The sequence below is a fragment of the Strix uralensis genome, chromosome 15, assembly GCF_047716275.1.
Source record: "Strix uralensis isolate ZFMK-TIS-50842 chromosome 15, bStrUra1, whole genome shotgun sequence".
NCBI lineage: Eukaryota > Metazoa > Chordata > Aves > Strigiformes > Strigidae > Strix > Strix uralensis.
The window spans coordinates 14,360,191-14,379,920 of NC_133986.1; the positions used below are offsets into that span (position 1 = coordinate 14,360,191).

The 19,730-nt window shown below is 41.2% G+C and overlaps 1 protein-coding gene across 8 annotated transcripts in view; it reads right to left on the bottom strand.

Moving 5' to 3' along the window:
• TUB (TUB bipartite transcription factor) overlaps positions 1–19,730 on the bottom strand; it is a 154,409-nt gene that overhangs the window by 50,356 nt on the left and 84,323 nt on the right. For 4 of the 8 annotated variants that reach the window (XM_074884388.1, XM_074884386.1, XM_074884387.1 and 1 more), the window contains exon 2: positions 18,707–18,831. The exons of the other annotated variants lie outside the window; for them this stretch is intronic. In XM_074884388.1, the coding sequence (XP_074740489.1) occupies positions 18,707–18,831 (125 nt within the window). The remainder of the gene's footprint in view (positions 1–18,706; positions 18,832–19,730) is intronic. 8 annotated transcript variants of the gene reach the window in all.

The following is a 19,730-nucleotide window of genomic DNA, read 5'->3' on the forward strand; positions in this document are numbered from 1 at the left end:
CTCCACAATTTACTTCTGAGATGAAGGCAGAAGATTCTGTAAATCATCATCTTGCTACTTTTTACTGTAACTCCACATGGACTGATTTCAAGTCAAGTAAAAACAGAAGGCCTTAATTCAAATAACACATTTCACATCAAGTAATTCACCTTTACTCTTTGAACATGCAAACTGCTCACATTTCAGTAAGCCATTGCAAGAAAAAAGAATTAAGAAGTGTTTTCAAGTAGAATGTGCAAGATGCATGTAGTCACTGATTTTATTTATTTTTTTAAAAGAAAAAGTCTGGCACAGTAAAGCAGCTCTATTGTTTCTGCCTAACAAATGAGACAATGTTTTTGTTCCTTCCTGACATTGCTTCATAAAGGAACATTTTCCATGACAATAACTTTTTTACCAGGACAGAGGTCCAAAATCATATCTATCACATCTCTGCAGCCCAGCACTAATTGCAGTGAGACATGTTGCTGGTCAAACAAACGAAGACTAAACTTCCATACACTGTTTAAAAGCGTCACCCTTGCATCTTCTCTTTCTGCTGCTTCATGATGATACATTACTAACAGCAGCACCCAAAAACTCTGTGTGAAATTAGGGACCTTTACAGAAGCAAAAGGAATGTACATAGTCATGGAAAATTCCTGAAACAAAGAGTTCACATTATAAAAAGCTAAGGAATTGGATAAGAAAATATTACTCCCATTTATAACACTAAACCAGAAGCAATGGAAAATTAGAGGAGATATTTTCACCTCGAGTTTCTTCTGCCATATTGCCAACTGCAACTCAAAAACAATAAATGATCAAACCAGATAGAAAAGAAAAAAACCCCACCATACCAGACTAATCTTCAAAATCGCTCAGATCTTTTCCATGCACTCTTGCTGTGAAGAAAGCTGGTATGTTGCTGTGTCAAGAGAAGCAGGTTATGGGATCTTTTAGAGCACTGCTGACTCAGAAGGGCAAGAACGGGTGTAATGTGCCATATGAACATTACAAAGCGTCTAAAAACATATGAAATAAAACTCCTGCAAAGAGATAGCACTTGGCTTATTGGATACCATCTGTCATATTCACCCAATTACACTTCTCTATAATCTCTATACTTCCATAAAGTCTCTGTAGTTCCATAAAACCCAACTGCTCTGGATAATGTTACTGTTAAGCCTTTAGGAACAAGCTTTCCAGCAGCACTGATGAAATGCTACTGTAAAAGCCCATTAACAGGGTCAGGGACCTGCAGGCTGAAGTCATGCTCCAGAGGGAACGGCACAGAGTTAGGTTCTTCAAACAAGTGAAATTCAATGAATTCCTAACCGTTGAAGCCAGCAATCTCTGTAAAGTGCCACACCTGCAAAGCCCCACACCTGCAAGTCCCCACAGAAAATATGGTCTGCTCCCCCATCTACGCCATATGCTGAGTTCACCAGAAGCCACTTGGTAGAACGTTATTATATATTAGACACACACCCTAATCCAAGACTTTTAAATGAAACAAATCACTCTGAAAGACTGCAAGGGCTCCCCTCATGCTAGGAATCATCAAGGGTTTCTGACCCCAAAGCAGTTGCTCCGTCATCTCATTTAGAGTAAAACCTGCAGTTACTATCTTTAAGGTAAAATGAGTAACTTCTTTCCTGGGCCATCCAAGCAAGCAAAAGTCTGGCCATCCTCTTCACTGAGGAGCAGCCCAAGGACATTCAATCTTAGTTTGCCCTTCTACTGGCAACAGCAGCAACAGCAGAAGCTCTTGGGATTTCTCCCATGCCATACCTATATGGCAGAGAGGGCAACAGCCTACTGTTACTGGCACACCTATCAGTTACCACTGAACTGACCAGGAAAGTACAGACACCAGGAACTGCTGCAGAAATGAAGACTGCATTTCTTTATGTGCAGCTTCAGAAGAATAAAATCGTTTCACTGTGAATCTCGCACAGTAAATAAAAGCATGCCTGTCCAGGCATACCACACTGCTTCCCCTGCCCATGTAGCTGTTCTGAAGACGCTTAAAAAGACTAAAAGAGATAAAGAAAAAGGATAGGGAAAAAAAGGCAGGAATATGAACGCAGATATTTGTATCAGAATGACCAGGGCTAAGTCAACCACAAAACACAACAAGATGCAGAGGACCATACATAGCGCCAATGATCCAAATGGCACTAGAAGTAATGCCTGCAGGGCAGATGGCTGAAAGCAGAGACTGAATTTGTAGTTGCACAAATAATTACAGAACCAAATGCTTTATTTTTTTTTTCAAATCCTGGCTGGCAAACTAGCTTAAAAATCAGTACATGAATGAGACCTTCCTGAATTATTGGTCCTATTTGCTTCAGTAACATTTATCTAAAGGTCCATTGTACATTAAGACCTATGACACTCATCATGTGTGTCCAATAGTTCTGTGTTGGGGATTTAAAAAGAACAACAAAAAACTTTTTAACACTGTATTTTCCATTAAGTCAATGCAGAACATTATTTGTTAATATTTTTCTCTTCAATTCCTTCTCAGTCATATGGTAAGTATTTGCACCTGGGCAAGAGATAACATCTTTATCAATGAGCTGGAGGAGAGAACTAAGTACTCCCCCAAGCTGGGGGGACCAGTCAATAGACTTGGGGGTGGAGCTGCTGTCCAGAGGGACCCTGACAGGCTGGAGGAATGGTCAGCAGGAGCCTTCTGGAATTTAACAAGGACAAATGCAAAGCCTTGCACCTGGGGAGGAAGATCCCTGCAACAACACCAGCTGGGGACCGTGTGGCCAAATAGGACCCGGGTTCTTGGTGGACAGTGAGCAGGACACGAGGCAGCAGTGTGCCCTGGCACCAAAGGCAGCCAACAGCACCCTGGGCTGTACTGACAGGAGCGTGGCCATTAGATCAAGGGAAGTGATTAACATCCTTCCCTTTCTCTGCACTTGTGAGACCCCATGTAGAAAACTGCATCCAGTTTGAGCCCCCTGGTACAAGAAGGATGTTGATGAACTGGAGCGAGCCCAGAGGACGGTAACCAAAGAGCTCTGGGAGCTGGGCTGGAACACTTGTCCTGTGAGGAGAGGTTGAAGGAGCTGGTCTTGTTCAGCCTGGAAAAGGGACAGTTTTGGAGAGACCTAATCTAATAACAGGCAGTCTGGAAAGGTTGTGCAGTCTCCATCCTTGGCATTTTCAATACTCAAATGAATAAAGCCCTGAACAACCTGATCTGACCTCACAGCTGACCATGCTATGAGCAGGACATTGGACTGGAGAACTCCAGGGGTCCCTTCCAGATTCTGTGAATAGTGTCCTTCTTTTGGATGTCACACAGAACTAAAACATCAGTGTCCCAACTGAGCTACATGGCAGATTATACAAGCAGACTAACTGAACGAAAATGTAACAACAGGAACACACATTCATAATTTTTTTCTTAATTCCATGTAGACAATCGTTAAACTAAACTCCAGCCAAATCCTCAGCATGATCACACAATTGCATTTTTGCTCTATTTTAATTAGCACAGTTCATTAAAATCGATCTCCAATTGTTACGACTTCAGGGATATATGAAACCAACAGAAATTGTAGAAATCAGGTCTTCTAAATGTTTCACTCAGAATAAGTTTAAAAAAAGTCAGTCAGGTAAAAATATATTGGACAATGTGTGTATTACAGGGTATAAACTAAGCACTGACCAAGAGCAAACAGCCCAACAGACTCTCAGTGCTGAAGAGAACAACAGGAGCTCTACAGATACTGTAAATATGCTTTGTATTAATGAGATCCACCTTTGAGTTCAATCAGAAAACTGCTATTCACCTTCCAAGAACAAAACTAAAGTCACTGGGAAAAAGTAACTACAGTTTAGGATCTGAAATGTCTAGGCTGACAGCTTTCAGTGAGGATGGTAAGAAGCCAGGAAAAGATCTAATGGAGGAAAAACAAAACTATTCCCTAAAGCACATTGCATGTTTTAAATAACCCAAACTACAGGGTTGCCACTATTGCCCTGGAAAGATCAGTTGAACTAATATTTGTACAGATTCATTCTCTGCAATTACACAGAGGTGAATAAGATAGCACACAGCAGTAAATTGCAGGTAATGAAAATAACACCTGAGGGAAGCAATGGATGGCTGGGCTATTTCTTGACCTCCCTCAACACACACAAACTCCAAACGCAATGTTAGAAAGAAAATCTATGTCCCAAAAGAGAGAGGTGGATTTAATAAACATGAACGATGGAGCACAAACACACAATAGCCTTTGGGTATTATGTGAGCCATGCTAAAGTTGTATTTAAGTAGATCGATGAGAAGTGCCTGAATATGAGCAAATTGTGAAGAAAAAAAACCCTGACCTGGAGATACACTACCTGCAATGCAGATGGATCCAGAAGACAAATGACATGACTTTCAGGAAGTGCGTTTATTGAAAACACATCTCTGCCAGCCACAGGAAAGTTCCAGCCCTAACAGTCAATCTGATTTCTCTTTCAGTACCAAATCTTTCAACCAGTCTTAATCATTAAAACAGTAAAATATACGCACAAACGAAACAAACCCATTAGTGTACAAAGCATCCAGCCACAACAAACAGCAAATTAAATGAGCAGAAACTAGGGAAAAGTATTGTCTGGATAAGGAGACTGCACTTACACACCCACTGCAGAAAGCGAGTTCTCTGCCTGGACCTCGGGGACCATGACCACTCTCCCATTCCACTATTGCTGCACTGGTAAAAAACATCACCTAGAACAGACCTCTGCGATTCTGATATGGAAAAGCCTGTGAACCACTGTGATCAAGAGAAAACCTGTGTAAGGTGACTGCTGGCTCCTTTCCCTCCCTCTCTTATACTTGTTCTATGAAACATGGTTTTGTCCAATTGGCGGGATACTGGACCTGTTTTATGTAAGACAGGATAACCTTCCAAGACACCTGTAAAATGAGATTAACAAGCAAATCTTAACTCCTCTTGGAAACACCTTTGTGATGCAAGAATGAAGCATTACAGGTACAGTAACTAGCCTATAAACAATGCTGGCCTTTAAAATAATAGTATAATCATGAAGCGTTAAACAAACAAAACACTGATGCCAACAACAGGGTCAATGCTGCAGGTGTTCAGTGAGGCTTCTCCTTGCAGTAGGCGTGTAAACACAGGCACAAATATGTAGATCAAATACTGCTGCTGAAAGAGATGGTATCTGAGGTAATTCACTAGTGCAGCAACTTACTAACAGATCCCACTGCCTACCTATGTGTTTAGGACAGGACAGGAAAAAGATACAGTTGTATTTATTGGATTTTTTAAGGAATAGTAAAATTAAACTATCAATTTATTGAAAATGTGAAAGCAAAAGAGACTACCTACTCTCCTTTAGCTGCTTTAACAATCAAAACTCAAGAAAAATACAGTAAGAATTACAACTCCGATAGCAGATATTAGTGAAGTGAAACAGCTAAGATCCTTTTTCCTTTTTACAAGTGGTTTTACAAGTTTCTACGAAATAGTTTCTAAGGGAAGGCATGTCATTTCATGATAAATACTAACCCTGAAACAAAATATTTTGTCACTTTTTCCCCCCACACAGACTATCTTTATAATCCAAGCTAATACTCTTTTGCTGGATCTGAAGAAAGCAGATTTTTCATTTTGGTTCAAGTTCATTCTCTCTAGTTACCTTCTATACAAGTAGCAAATTCTGACAATCCTGGACATTTTCAGCGGAAAAATGAGTTTGTCAGATCCTGGTGCCTGAGTACATGATACAGATTTCAAGAGTGGCAAGATGTTGATGGCTGGCAAAAGTAACAAACACCATTTGGCCTAGATTTTGTACCCAACAATGAAAACCAAGTCATTATTTCTAACAGCACTCTATTCAGATGGGGTATTCCATACAGTCTTGGGCATACCTGGGCCCAGGCCCCAAACAATGCTAATTCAATCTCATGAAAATGTTCCCAGTAATTTCACATGGCATAAAAAGATGCATGTGTATAAACCATCCTTTCAGGTTGGGATTTTTAATGATAAATTCCTGGAGACAGAGAATTGTTTTCACAATATGCATATACAGTGCCTGCACAAAAGAGACCTTTTCATGATGGAATCCTCCACAATCTTAGAAAAGCGTAGGACTCCAGTCCTCCACAATCTTAGAAAAGCATAGTAATAATAAGGTTGGGATGGGGACTTTTTTCCCTTTTTTTTTTTTTTTAATGAGACAGAGGTATTCACTCCTTTATAAAACATGGTAATGTCTACAGTATTCAAAGATAATTTCAAAAGAACTTACACATTACACCTTTTCTAATTTATCAGTTCCCTCTGAAAAGATGATCTTGTGAGTGAACAACCTGAAGAGCATTATTCTCCATTTCAGAACTAAGCCACTCTCTTTCCTTTGCTTCCATGTGCAGCCAAAAGTGGGTCAGTGGAATCCACTCTCAAGACTTAAGAATCAGCAGGAAAACTTTACAACATGGTCAGAGAGTTTTCTGCAGCCTGTGAAGCAAACAGCTACTGCGAAGCAGTGGCAGATAACCAACAGGGGAGCTTTACTCACAACAGAGTATTAACGACTGTCCTGTGAAAGCCCATCCCTCTAATTACCTAGAGTCAGTCATTCTGGGAGTTTACGGAGAAGTCAAACATGGTGGCCACCTGGATGGTGTTGCACAGTGAATGATTCCTTTAGGGTACATTATTGAGTATGCAGGAAACCACTTCAGGCCTAACATTCATACATGGAGGCTTGCCACCACAGCAGACGTCAAGTGAGACCTGTGAGCCACCCTATGTTCTTGGTCTCCACTCAAGAATTCTGCTCCTTGGAGAACTGGAGGGGGCTCTACCCACAAGGCTGTGACAGACCACCACACAACCGGCTCCTGTCAACAGCAGGGCTGGTCAGAGAAAACTCATTCCATTTGATTGATCAGATCCAGATTTTGAAATCTGACATCCTGAAATTCACATCTGCTCTAAATCGGGACGGAAACCAAAAGCATTCAAACTTTCAATAGAATAGATAAAACTCCTGCAGAATGGAGCCGCTGGCAGCCCTGGGATGTCTAATCCTACGCCTGTCCACCTGCCTGACTGGCAAAGTAAGTGGCATGGAAGGCCCCAGAAGCTACAGAGTACTGAGAAGCACAAGAGATGGGTCATGTATTGTGGAGGCTGCTGAGGGGGCAACCAAAGGAATTTCCAAAGGAATTTTGCCCAGTAAAACATTTCCAGGATCAGGCTTTCTTTGTGAATCATTTTAAGGCAATAAATCAGCAAATTCAGATGAAAGCTCTCTCCTCTCCAGCATGTATTAGTATGCAAAATAACCAATTGATATTATTACATTAATATTATATATCAATGTTTATATTATGGATTAATATTTTATTTATGTATTAATAGTTATAATTATCATATTAATATATTATTACATATTCTTATAGGAAACTGTTGAAACTACAGTACAACCAACAAAGTCTCTGCCTCTCATTAGATTTTCTGGGTGTTTAAGACTATTAAGAAATCATGTTCCATAACTTTAGCCATCAGCCCAGAAAGCCAACCATATGGTGGTCTGCGTCAAGGGAAGTGTGGCCAGCAGGACAAGGCAGGTGATTCTGCCCCTCTACTCCCCTCTCATGAGACCCCACCTGCAGTGCTGTGTCCAGCTTGGACTCCTCAGCACAGGAAAGACATGGACCTGCTCGAGCGGGTCCAGAGGAGGCCACAAAAATCATCAGGGGGCTGGAGTCACCTCCCCTGTGAGGACAGGCTGAGAGAGTTGGGGGTGTTCAGCCTGGAGAAGAGAAGGCTCTGGGGAGACCTTATTGTGGCCTTTCAATACTTAAAGGAGGCTTCTAAGATGGGGACAGACATTTTAATAGGGCCTGTAGCAATAGGACAGGGGGCAATGCTTTTAAACTGAAAGATGGTAGATTCAGACTAGATATAAGGAAGAAAGTTTTATGATGAGGGTGGTGAGGCCCTGGCACAGGTTGCCCAGAGAAGCTGTGGCTGCCCCCACCCTGGAAGGGTTCAAGGCCAGGTTGGACGGGGCTTTGGGCAACCTGGGCTAGTGGAAGGTGTCCCTGCCCATGGGTTGGACTAGATGATCTTTAAATGTCCCTTCCAACCCAAACCATTCTATCATATAACTTTCACCTTTCTTCATGGCAAGTAACTCCCTTCCAAAGATACTATTAAGTACTGGTGCCGTGTTGGAAGGAGGTAGCACTGGAAAGGAGGTGACAGAAGTTGAGACTGTTGTCAGGCAAAGTACAATGGCTCTAACACACAGTAAAATTATCTCCAATATAAATAGTAATTTATGGGTGGAGGAGAAAAGTATGCATTATTATAAGGCATGTCAGCTTTTTTTTATTTTTCTTATGTTAAGCGATTTTCTCCACATGTGTGTGTAACTCCCAGCCAAGGAAGCTGAACCACCACATGCATGTTTCAGCCTGTTAGTTTCCAGCTTTCTCTAGTAAAAATAATTGGAGAAAATAAACAGGAGGAGGAAAAAGCATAAGGAATACTACTATATAGAAACTCGTGTCACATGACATTTTAGGCAAAGGAACAAATACTACTTTGGGACACATTTCATGAAAAAAACTAACTTGTTGCATTAAACCTGTATTTCTGTGTTCTGACCATACTTTATGGAACCCCAAATATGCTGGTATGGACTTTTGTGTTTCAATTTGAGAAAAAAATAGTCCTTTTAATAGTAAAATGCATTGACTACATTTACAAGTACTTGGAAGTGTCACATCAAGTAACAGTCTCAACATCGTTATGCAATATACCTCTTTTTGCTGCATACTGAATATGTACATTAAATAAATTTTAATCATCTTTGATTTTCATAAATGTTAACCATGCTCATCAATTTGAATTTATACACCTAGTTTAACATATCAGCTTTAAGTATTTCAAATAAATTAATCAAATTTGAAACAGATCAAATATTTGTTATTGGAATATTTTTATTTCCATCTTCATTATGAGTCATCAGAGTCCCAACTATACTTCTTCTTGACTACTCTGTGACCATTTTTGTTACATCTGACAATCATGAGGCACCTCTTATCTAATTATGTGTATGGGAGGAAATGATATTAGGAAGCACAAACAAACCTGGGCTCTTCTTGTGCCACACAACAGGAAGATTTCAGCTATTTAAGTCTCCTACTTCCACCATCAAAATTCTGTCACAAAACTACAATCCAAAACAATACTTGTCCACTCAGAAAACTCCAACAGTTAATGGAAATCTACCCTGTGATCTTTTGACTCCATTTCTGATACTTCCTCACACAAAGCTTTAGCTTCCAGGGTTGCGGCAGTCTTTCTTGATGTAAGCAAGATTCCAGCAGCTAGAATTATCTGTCCTGATACTAATCACGAGCACATACAAATCCACCTGGTGTGTAAAGTTTTAAGTTCAAATCAACTATCAAGCTAATATGTTAAGCCAGGAAGTATTTAATCAAATCTTCAGTCAGAATCTCAAGGCAAATGCATGGCAAATGCAGCACACTTAGTTCACAAGGGCAGTACTAGAAAGCACGTGTACATCACAAATTGAAAATTATGGGCAGCTACAGAAGGTAGAGCATATAAAATAGAGAGGGGGTTACACCTTGGGATCTTCCCCAGTGTTGTGCCAGATATAGCATATGCCATTAATATTTCAGCAAATAAGAAACCCAAAATACCCTGGCAATGCGACCTATAACCAATTAAGATTGTCAAATTGTCTTCATCTGGTTCTCTCAAACTGCCTCCAATGAAGTTATCATTTAGTCTAAAAATTACTCTGGATTGTTCTCTCAACACTTTATGATATACTGTGTGAAGCTACAAAGAGCTACATGAAATGCTGTGCTGTAGTGATATATAAATGGAAAAATACCAAAAAAAATTTAATTACTAGTAAGTGTGATGACTTGATAAAAGTTATACATTATCTGCTCTGCCCAGCTTGACCTCTCAACAGATAACTGGACATTATTTCCTCATATTTAACTATATATACATATATATACACACTATATATATACACATATACTATATATACATAGAGATACATATTTTTTAAAAATGGGAGAAAAAAATCGGGATAACTACTTTTTTTCAATACAGTTTGGAAAACTATCACCATTAACTGGTATGACTCAAATACTGGATTCTTTCAGTATTGGACAGTTAATTGATACAGCAATCCCTTTCAAGATATAAAATTTTGCTCTACAACACATATGAGATGCAAGAATGTGTGCAGCCAGCAAGAAATTAGATTGTGGGAAAGGCTGTGGCAGAGGAGTCACCACACAGACTTGCAGTTTCAGAGAACTGGGAATTGGTGTCCCTAAAAAGCTTTGGATTTCCAGCTGAAAATCTCTGCAGTATACAGCTTATAGCTGACACAGTTATCAAATTACTGCAAAATTAAGAGCTAATTATCATGACCCAACTAATTCAAATTTCTAACTGCAACTATCTTTTCCAAATTCCCATTCTAGGCTTAAAAACATCTTCACATGAACAGCCTGTGTGGTACTTTTTGAAAACCTCCACTGGTCCCCCATGCAAGACATTTCAGATTCTAGAACACCATTTTCACTTCATTTGGACACTGAAAATAGGGTCTGATACACACACAGCACCTAATTTTAGGGTTCTGATCCTGAACAGACTAATAAACCTTGTTATTGTTGGACATAAATACTGCTATCTGAGCCCACTCAATTGGTTAAGTATTTGCAAAATAAAACCTTATAGCATGTGAAATAGCAAACACCACAAGAAAAGGCTGATAACAAATCATTAATTTTTATCTTTGTTTTCTAAACTGCTTGTCAAACGTTCAACAGTTCCATCAAACAATAACGAAGGAGGAAAAAAAAAAAAGAAAAAAGAAGATGCTTTTTCTGATCGTTTTGAAATCTCCAAGGATTTGCAGAAACATTTTACGTGCAAAAAGAGTAACCTATTCTTTAAAATAAAGCATGCATAAGAGAATTAGATTTTAAAAGGTGTGTCGACATTAGGGTTGGGGTTCTTTTAAGTTGGCAATCAGCTGTCATCTGTAACTGTAACAAAATATCCAATGGCATTCCATCAAAAAGATTTCACCATTTATCCAATCTACTTTTTTTTAAACTGTTCTTCTCTAAGCATTATTTTTCTCTTTCACCATGTGACAATTGCTAAGCAAACAGGGTACCATGTTTTATAAACGAAAGAAGAGCTATCGCACAAAACCACAAGCATTCTTTGCCAGTGATGTACTGCTACAGCTTTTCAGTATAATTTGACCTCTGAAAAGAGATAAAGGCTACAATACCAGCATGATATCCAAGGAATTAAGCAGTGTAATTCTCATTAAGGTTGTGCCATTAATCCCTGCAGAGTATACTGAAAATTTACACTCAAATGATATATTTCTAGATATTGCTAGAAATTACAGATCTCTAGAATCAGATTATAATTATATAGGATTGCAAATTGTACATTTGTCAGTTCCTAGAAACAAAATGGATAGCAAAATCTGCAATTCTAATGGCTGTTTTCATGCTAAATAGATACTGAGAACACTGCAGTTAATTTACTAATTAAGACAAAAATTGTTTCCCTTGTCTCTTTCTTCTGTTTTCTCTAAGATTCAGGCATATTATGAACCCACAGAAAGACAGAGATAAGTTTATCGGGCAGAAATAACATAGGAAAAATCTACTGACAACTGCATAGAATAGACAAACCCTCTTTTTTAAAACATAATTCAGACGTACAGAAGATTGGGTATCACTGCGTTTGGGCTTTTTGTGGTTTTACTCCCTTGTTTTTCAAAGGAAAGATGATAGTCCTACATTGAATTTCAACCGGTGGAGCTTTAACAAATCTTCAATATTCAATTATATTGTGAGAAGTACTGCTTCCTACGTGTTTACAACTTGACAAAAACAGCTTCAAAACAGAAAGAATAACTATAAACTAGATTTTTGTAAATGTCACTTTCAAAAAAGGTGCAAATTATTTCCCATCCCAAACATTTTAATAATAAGCTAAACAAGTCTGTACAAAACCACCTCCACTTCTAATTTCAAAACAGGTGCAGGTTTAGAGAGATACCACTGATGAGAGCCATGCTCTTTGTAGCAAATTTAAGCATGACAGAAACAGGTCCTGAGGTAATTCAAGATACTACAGGTCTTGGATTTTGTGCTTTCCATTTTTCAACAAAGAAAACAAGTGTAATCTCATTTGCTCCAGTGTGTCAGTTAAAAAGTCTAGAGATAAACCATCTTTGGTTTTGTGTAACTAAACAGATCACAGCTGAAGTAGATCAGATTAACTGCTAAAGAAAGATTGCGTTGACAATTCTGTTTGTACGGGAAAGTTTATCAGCTGTTTTTGTGGATACAAAAAGCACAGTAAACATACACATCTATTTGCCAGGAGGCTGTCCTAAGCTTGCGTTTAACTTGTTGTAAAGCAAAGGCTGGAAGAATAAGATGTAAAGAGCTTTTATTGAACAAAGAGCTGTTCAGGTGCTGTGGCATCAGTAGCAAACCATTACAGGAAAGGGCTTTTCACCATCCTTTTCATGTTTTTTTAATATGTGGCTGAAGTTGCCATTTTAATTATTCCACTTCACCTGCTAGAATGCCTGTTAGCAACAATTACAGCAAAAGCAATTCCACTTTCAAGCACAACATACAGCCTTGTCAGTGGACACACTTCTAAGCCTGCTGGTTCTCTCCTATGAAACATTTTCAGTTAAAATGTTGGTAAAATGTGAATAGAAATACATGATTATCAGAGTGGTTGCTGATTTTCTAGAACAGGAAGCAAATCATAACATGCAAGTAAAATTAAATTCAAAACATCTAAGTCTTTGTCAGAGAAGCATTTAAGTTCTCTGTCTCACATGAAATACGTATGTTAATGCTACATTTTGCGTAAGAGTACAAGACAGAAAGCAGTGAACGAGTGTATCTCTGGAAGTTTCAGGAAGGATTCTCATTTCCACGGGGGTTCTGTAATAAAATTTGACCAGAGCACTCAAACTTCAAATTCCTTCATGACAATTCAGCATCCATGTCACAAGGGGTTTTTTCCTGGTTTCTTAATGAAGAAACATTTATGTATTCATAATGTCTGTATTTTTTTTAATTCAGTTGATTAATTTCAACTAAAATTAAAGAGGGGTAAATCTTTCTAAGACAAACAGATTTCATGATGAAGGTTGTGGCTGGGTAGAGGCAAAGACCTTAAACAGTCTCTCTGTGGAGAGGAAGGTTTCAGGCTCAGCTCAGTAACTATTACAGTAATGAGAATCCACATAGGGAAACATTATGAACAACAGCTATAGGAATTCTGGCTTCAAGAGCTGCATTGATCCTAGGACCACTTCTTACAAGTATATGCAGAAGATCCCTTCCAACCCCAACACACTGTGAAGAAAGTTTACTGCATTCATTTTTTCTTTTCTACACATGCATAGTTCTTATTATCTTAATTTGGATTTCTTACAAACAGACAAACAAATACAAAAGAAATAAAAAAGATAATCTGTTTTAGAGGCAAAAAGGGTGGAAGTAGAAGATAAAGCAAATATAATTCCTTCCCTGATCTCGCTACTAAGTTTTTATCCCGAAAAAGCCACACTTCTGCTGTATGTGCAGTGTCCCCATCTGTACCACAGGGGTAATACGCCTCTGCCTTTGCAAGGTCTTCTCCAGAGCTCCACACAAAGCATAGCATGTGAGGGTGAGACACAAGACGGGCAGTGCACTACACACCACGCCGCGCTGCGTCCAGACCACCGAGGCACCCGTCACACTGAGATCTCGAGCCATGGCCACACCATTAATCACCAGGTGCGTGCCAGGCAAAGGAGACACCAGTAGGAATAATAAATGAGCACACGCACTTGCAGATAGGGGAAGCTGTATCAGACAAAGCTGGAGACCCCTTTTAACCATATCAGATGTAATTAAACCACTTCTGGCACTGTAGGAAGCCATTTCCAAGTGCATTTGAGTAAGGTAGAGAGTATCATTTTAGCTATCGGACCATTAAAAAAAAAGAGTGAAAATAAGATTCCCCTTTGGGTCTAATCAACACTCATATACCAGCAGATGTTTTCCTACTCCTCTCACATAAATACATATGACTGTGTATCTTCTGGTTTCTTTATGGAACACTAATTGCCCACTGCACAAAACGTCTAATTCATGTAGCATGTGATCACTGTTATTTGCACACTGTTCATATCTCTAATACGTCGATGCACAACCCATGGATGTGTGGTTATCGTAGCATACAAGGTTACAAGGTGAGCCATTTCAGCCTGCAGGATCATCCACTGAATGTCATGCAGCTTCATTCTGTCAGATTCATTTTCTTGCTCTTTCAGGACCTAGCCAAAACTGGAACAGGATGAGGAGGAGGTCAGCCCAAGAGTAACCAAAAAAAAGCTGTCTGGCACAACTGGAAATGCGTAAGACCGCAACAGCTTCCTCTACGTGACCCTCCAGAAATGTTCTGTCATTCTGGGGTAGCATTCCACTGCTACCAGTGCACATGCTCTTATCTTTAGGTGCAGCATACTGCCTCACAACGGTGACCACGGCGGTGATCAGAGGCTGCTCGCCCACGTCGCTGAAGCTATCTGTGCTTGCAAACCATGCTGCTCCCCGGGGAACACATCTGCGCTCCCCGGCTCCCACGTGCTGACAGAAAGACCTCTGCTTGAATCCGAAATCTACTTTAGAAAGACTTTTGATGACAGTTCCTAGATGGGAGCACAGACCTGAAATCCTGCTCAAATATTTATCTGGTTTATGATTATTAAAAGATTTAATTTAAGAAGAGCTGGAATATTATAAGAAAATACTGCCATTGACTTACTGACAAATTTAACTCAATCTGTACTATGTCCAGGCACTCTCCCAGCAGCACATACCCTATTCTCCCCAAAACCAACATCAGCCATTTGACAGTGCACTACAGATCAGATTTCCAGATACAGAGGACTCACATGAAAAGGGAAAGAACCACAGAAACAAGCTGAGTAAGGTTCCTTAAGTCCTGAGTATCATTAGAATACAGACATAGGCATTTTGTGATGTAAAAAGAAAACAAATGTCTTTCATCTCACAAAGTAAATAACTTAGGGAATTATTAATAGCAACTCAATCATTGCTAGTTATAGACCTATTCTAATGGAGTGAAAATAAAAACTACACAAAACAGTATCATAGCCATTTTGATGGGAAATTAGCAACAAGAAGTCATGAAGTTCAAAGTGAAAAGCAAAACCATACCGAACACCATCTTTCTATTTACTATCTTTCTATTTTCTATTATTGCAATACGCAGTCCTGTTTGGCATTGTTAATCCAAGTCCATAGTAAATGCAATATTGCAGAGCTGGTTGTAAACTAAAACCCTTTGGGCTGAATTTTCATCCCAATGCACAGAGTTACTCTGAGGACTCCTCACAATGTCAGTTGGGTGTATTTACAAGTCAATGTGCAATGCAGTGAAAACTTCTGTGCCTCTAATGTATCTTACGTTTTTCTTCAGAATAAGCTTTTTCAGATGAGAATGAGTTGTTCTTGCCAAAGAACGCATAAAAACTGCAACGTGTTATATGCTGTTTGTCATTTTGACTAGGCAGCACAATAGTCATTCTCCTCCCTTTTTTCTCCACCACATTAAGTATTTTCAACAGAAACGTCAGATTTTCAAAGAAGAGGCTCACGATTAGGAAATAACGCGAGCAGAGAATCAGAGTGACCCTGAGCACTCTTGAAAATCCAGCCACAGACTCTTCAAGGCTCCCTGTGTAGTATTACATTCCACCCTTTGAAAGGCCTATACCAGCCTAATGCTAAAATACAGCTATGCTGCACGTGTTCTTAAATCTTTCATTTCAAAATCTTTATATTATAATGGAATGCAACAATAAATAAACTTAAAGTCCAGCAACTGGATAGTCATTTCCAATGAGCTCCTAGTTGCCTTACTACTTCCTCCAATTTTTGTTATGGTTTATATCATTTGGTACCACTTCAGTGAAATGATGGCTTTCAGAAATTAAAATTTATTGTAAGTAAAATTAATTTTCTAAGCCCTAAAATCTTTCCAAGTCTAGAGTTCACTGGATTCTTTTGCCAGAAGTCTTTGTAAGGGAATGCAAATTTATCAAATCCAAATCTTGTAAACTCGATGACCTCCAGAGTCTCAGAAGAAAATTCGGGGCAATGAGGGGAACAGGCCCATATGAACAAACTGAAAGTCCAGGCACTCATCTGAGGTATTACAAATACCTCCATAAGGAATGAAACACACAGGGCACTTGAACTTGCATATCCCGCTTTCCAGGCTATGCAAATGTAATTACACATTTTTTTCCAATAGAATAATCTGGAAATCATTCTGACACAGGGTGCACAAGATTGGAAAACTTCTTTTTCCTTGCAGTACTACCCAGAACAACCTCTATCTTGCAAAGCCTCAAGCATATAGCGTTAGATGAATAAATAACAGAAGGTGCCTAAGAATCAAAATGAGAAGGGAGGAAAAAGGAAAGGGAGGAAAAAGGGAAGGGAGGGGAAGGGAGGGGAAGGGAGGGGAAGGGAGGGGAAGGGAGGGGAAGGGAGGGGAAGGGGAGGGGAGGGGAGGGGAGGGGAGGGGAGGGGAGGGGAGGGGAGGGGAGGGGAGGGGAGGGGAGGGGAGGGGAGGGGAGGGGAGGGAAGGGAAGGGAAGGGAAGGGAAGGGAAGGGAAGGGAAGGGAAGGGAAGGGAAGGGAAGGGAAGGGAAGGGAAGGGAAGGGAAGGGAAGGGAAGGGAAGGGAAGGGAAGGGAAGGGAAGGGAAGGGAAGGGAAGGGAAGGGAAGGGAAGGGAAGGGAAGGGAAGGGAAGGGAAGGGAAGGGAAGGGAAGGGAAGGGAAGGGAAGGGAAGGGAAGGGAAGGGAAGGGAAGGGAAGGGAAGGGAAGGGAAGGGAAGGGAAGGGAAGGGAAGGGAAGGGAAGGGAAGGGAAGGGAAGGGAAGGGAAGGGAAGGGAAGGGAAGGGAAGGGAAGGGAAGGGAAGGGAAGGGAAGGGGAGGGGAGGGGAGGGGAGGGGAGGGGAGGGGAGGGAAGGGGAAGGGAGGGGAAGGGAGGGGAAGGGAGGGGAAGGGAGGGGAAGGGAGGGGAAGGGAGGGGAAGGGAGGGGAAGGGAGGGGAAGGGAGGGGAAGGGAGGGGAAGGGAGGGGAAGGGAGGGGAAGGGAGGGGAAGGGAGGGGAAGGGAGGGGAAGGGAGGGGAAGGGAGGGGAAGGGAGAGGAAGGGAGAGGAAGGGAGAGGAAGGGAGAGGAAGGGAGAGGAAGGGAGAGGAAGGGAGAGGAAGGGAAGGGAGAGGAAGGGAGGGAGGGGAGGGAGATCCTTTCATTTCATTTAAATTTCTCCTGTGCCAGTTTTTTTTTGCTCTTTAAAATCTGTGAGTGATATTCAAGCCCCAAGGAAGTAATTAAAAATTTTTCAAGCTGCATCAATACTGCCAGAATACTACACTGTATCACTGTATGAAATAGCTAACATTTAAAAGGCATCTTCCAGGATGACTTCAAACTTCTAGCAATGTCATGATCTTTTTGCACTGATATGATGGCCCAGTTTCTCTGGGTATTAATATAGTATTCCATAATTAATATATCTTGCGTATCCAAGAAGAATTATCCTAGTATTGTGAAAAGCCAGCACCTAGATTAGGTCGCTCATAGGTAGCTAGTGCTCTTAACAGCCAAAAATGAACATGTTTAGTTTAGGCCAGATAATGAATTTTCAATTAGAAGTTACATCCCCATTGTGAACTGTGCTACGATAAGATACACAGATAGCTGTAAACAAGCTCACACACACACTGGAAACAATTTAACTATGGTAGTCCCTAGCTCCTCACAGACTGAACTGCATTGCTCCTCAAAGGAGTAAATCACTTCTGCATTTCTGATATTGTACGGCTTTCAGTGTCTGTGTTAGCTCATATGCAGCTCGCCCGAGTGTCTCTCTACTGCACTGCAGTATGCAGCATGGACATACCACAGAGATCAAATACAGAAGGAGAGAATTTAACCAATTCGACACCAAGCAAAGCTACAGGGTTCTCCATGTCTCCATCAGTCACCGAGGTGAGCAGCTCCGGTGCCAGCACGATCTGTGGCAGGGCACTGTGGTGCGGTGCACAGCAGGGCTTCCCGAACCGGGGGAACCTCGGGGGAACCAAGAGCAGGCAGCAGCCCACAGCTCCGCCACCACAGCCCACGGGACCTGGGCAGGCCAGGAGCAACCGCGGCCAAGCCCCGCCACACCTATCGAAGACGCCCCTAGGGAGAGCTAGCGGCCAGGGCGCGGCAGCTCGACCAGGGGGCAATGGCATCCACCCGGCAGAAAGCCATGGCCTCTCTAAGCCCTGCACCCACGAGGGCTGACGCAGCTGCCCAGAGTGAGCTGTGGTGGGAACCCCGTGCCGCCCCAGTGCCAGGCTGCAGGGTGGGCCCTGCTCTGACACCAGCACCGGCCAGCACCCGCTGGTGGGAGTCTGCTGGAGACCACCCAACCAGGATGAAGAGGCAGACAAAATATTCTATAAGCAGTCGGAAGAAGTCTCACAATCGCTATCCCCTTTTCTCGCAGGGGACTTCAACTTACCAGATGCCTGCTGGAAATAGAGTACAGCAGATAGGAAACAGTCCAGGAGGTTCATGGAGTATGTGGAAGAGAACTTCCTGACACAGCTGGTGAGGGAGCCAACTAGGGAAGGCGCCCCGCTCGACCTGTTGTTTGTGAACAGAGAAGGACTTGTGGTTGATGTGCTGGTTGGAGGCTGTCTTGGGCATAGAAAGGAGGGTGTAAGTCTCTCCTCCCAAGTAACAAGCAATAGGACGAGAGGAAATGGCCTCAAGTTGTGCCACGGCAGGTTTAGATTGGATATTTGGAAAAATTTCTTCACCAAAAGGGTTATCAAGCACTGGAACAGGCTGCCCAGGGAAGTGGTTGAGTCACCACCCCGGAGGTATTTAAAATCCATGTAGATGTGGCGCTTAGGGACATGGTTTAGTGGTGGACTTGGCAGTGCTAGGTTAAGGTTGGACTCGATGATCTTAAAGGTCTTTTCCACCCTAAACAATTCTATGATTGCATAGATTCAATGATATGCAATATGCAGAAGCACCCGAGCTCTGCCTTAAGGACAAACAGCACTAGTGTTATTCCAGGGCAAGCACAAAAACTTTCTCTAAAACCTTGTACTTCAATTTTTAAATCTGCAGCAACAGCCAGTGAAGTGATTTAAAATTCAATAACCTGGAAGAATCAGTTATCAACATCTGACTCACTGGTGTGTAGAGACATCTTTAATGTCATTTAACGTTGCTCTACAGATGCAGCATCCCAAAAGATGCATTATTTACCCGTATAACTAACCTAAAGTTTTAGGTAGGCATATAAGAGTTCATGCAATCCCTAGGTCTGCAAAAGATGGTTTAATGGAAATTCACACTCCTGGCTTGAGTCTTGGCATTTATATCTGCCAAAAATAGTGGGATGCATTCCAAGGTACAGTAAGTGTCTTTCAGTTGCCAATCAACCTGACCTGAGCAGTTAGTCTAAGTCATTGTCCAGACAAGCTATCTATTCTTTAATTTCTACAATACATCAAATAATTTCCTCAAAT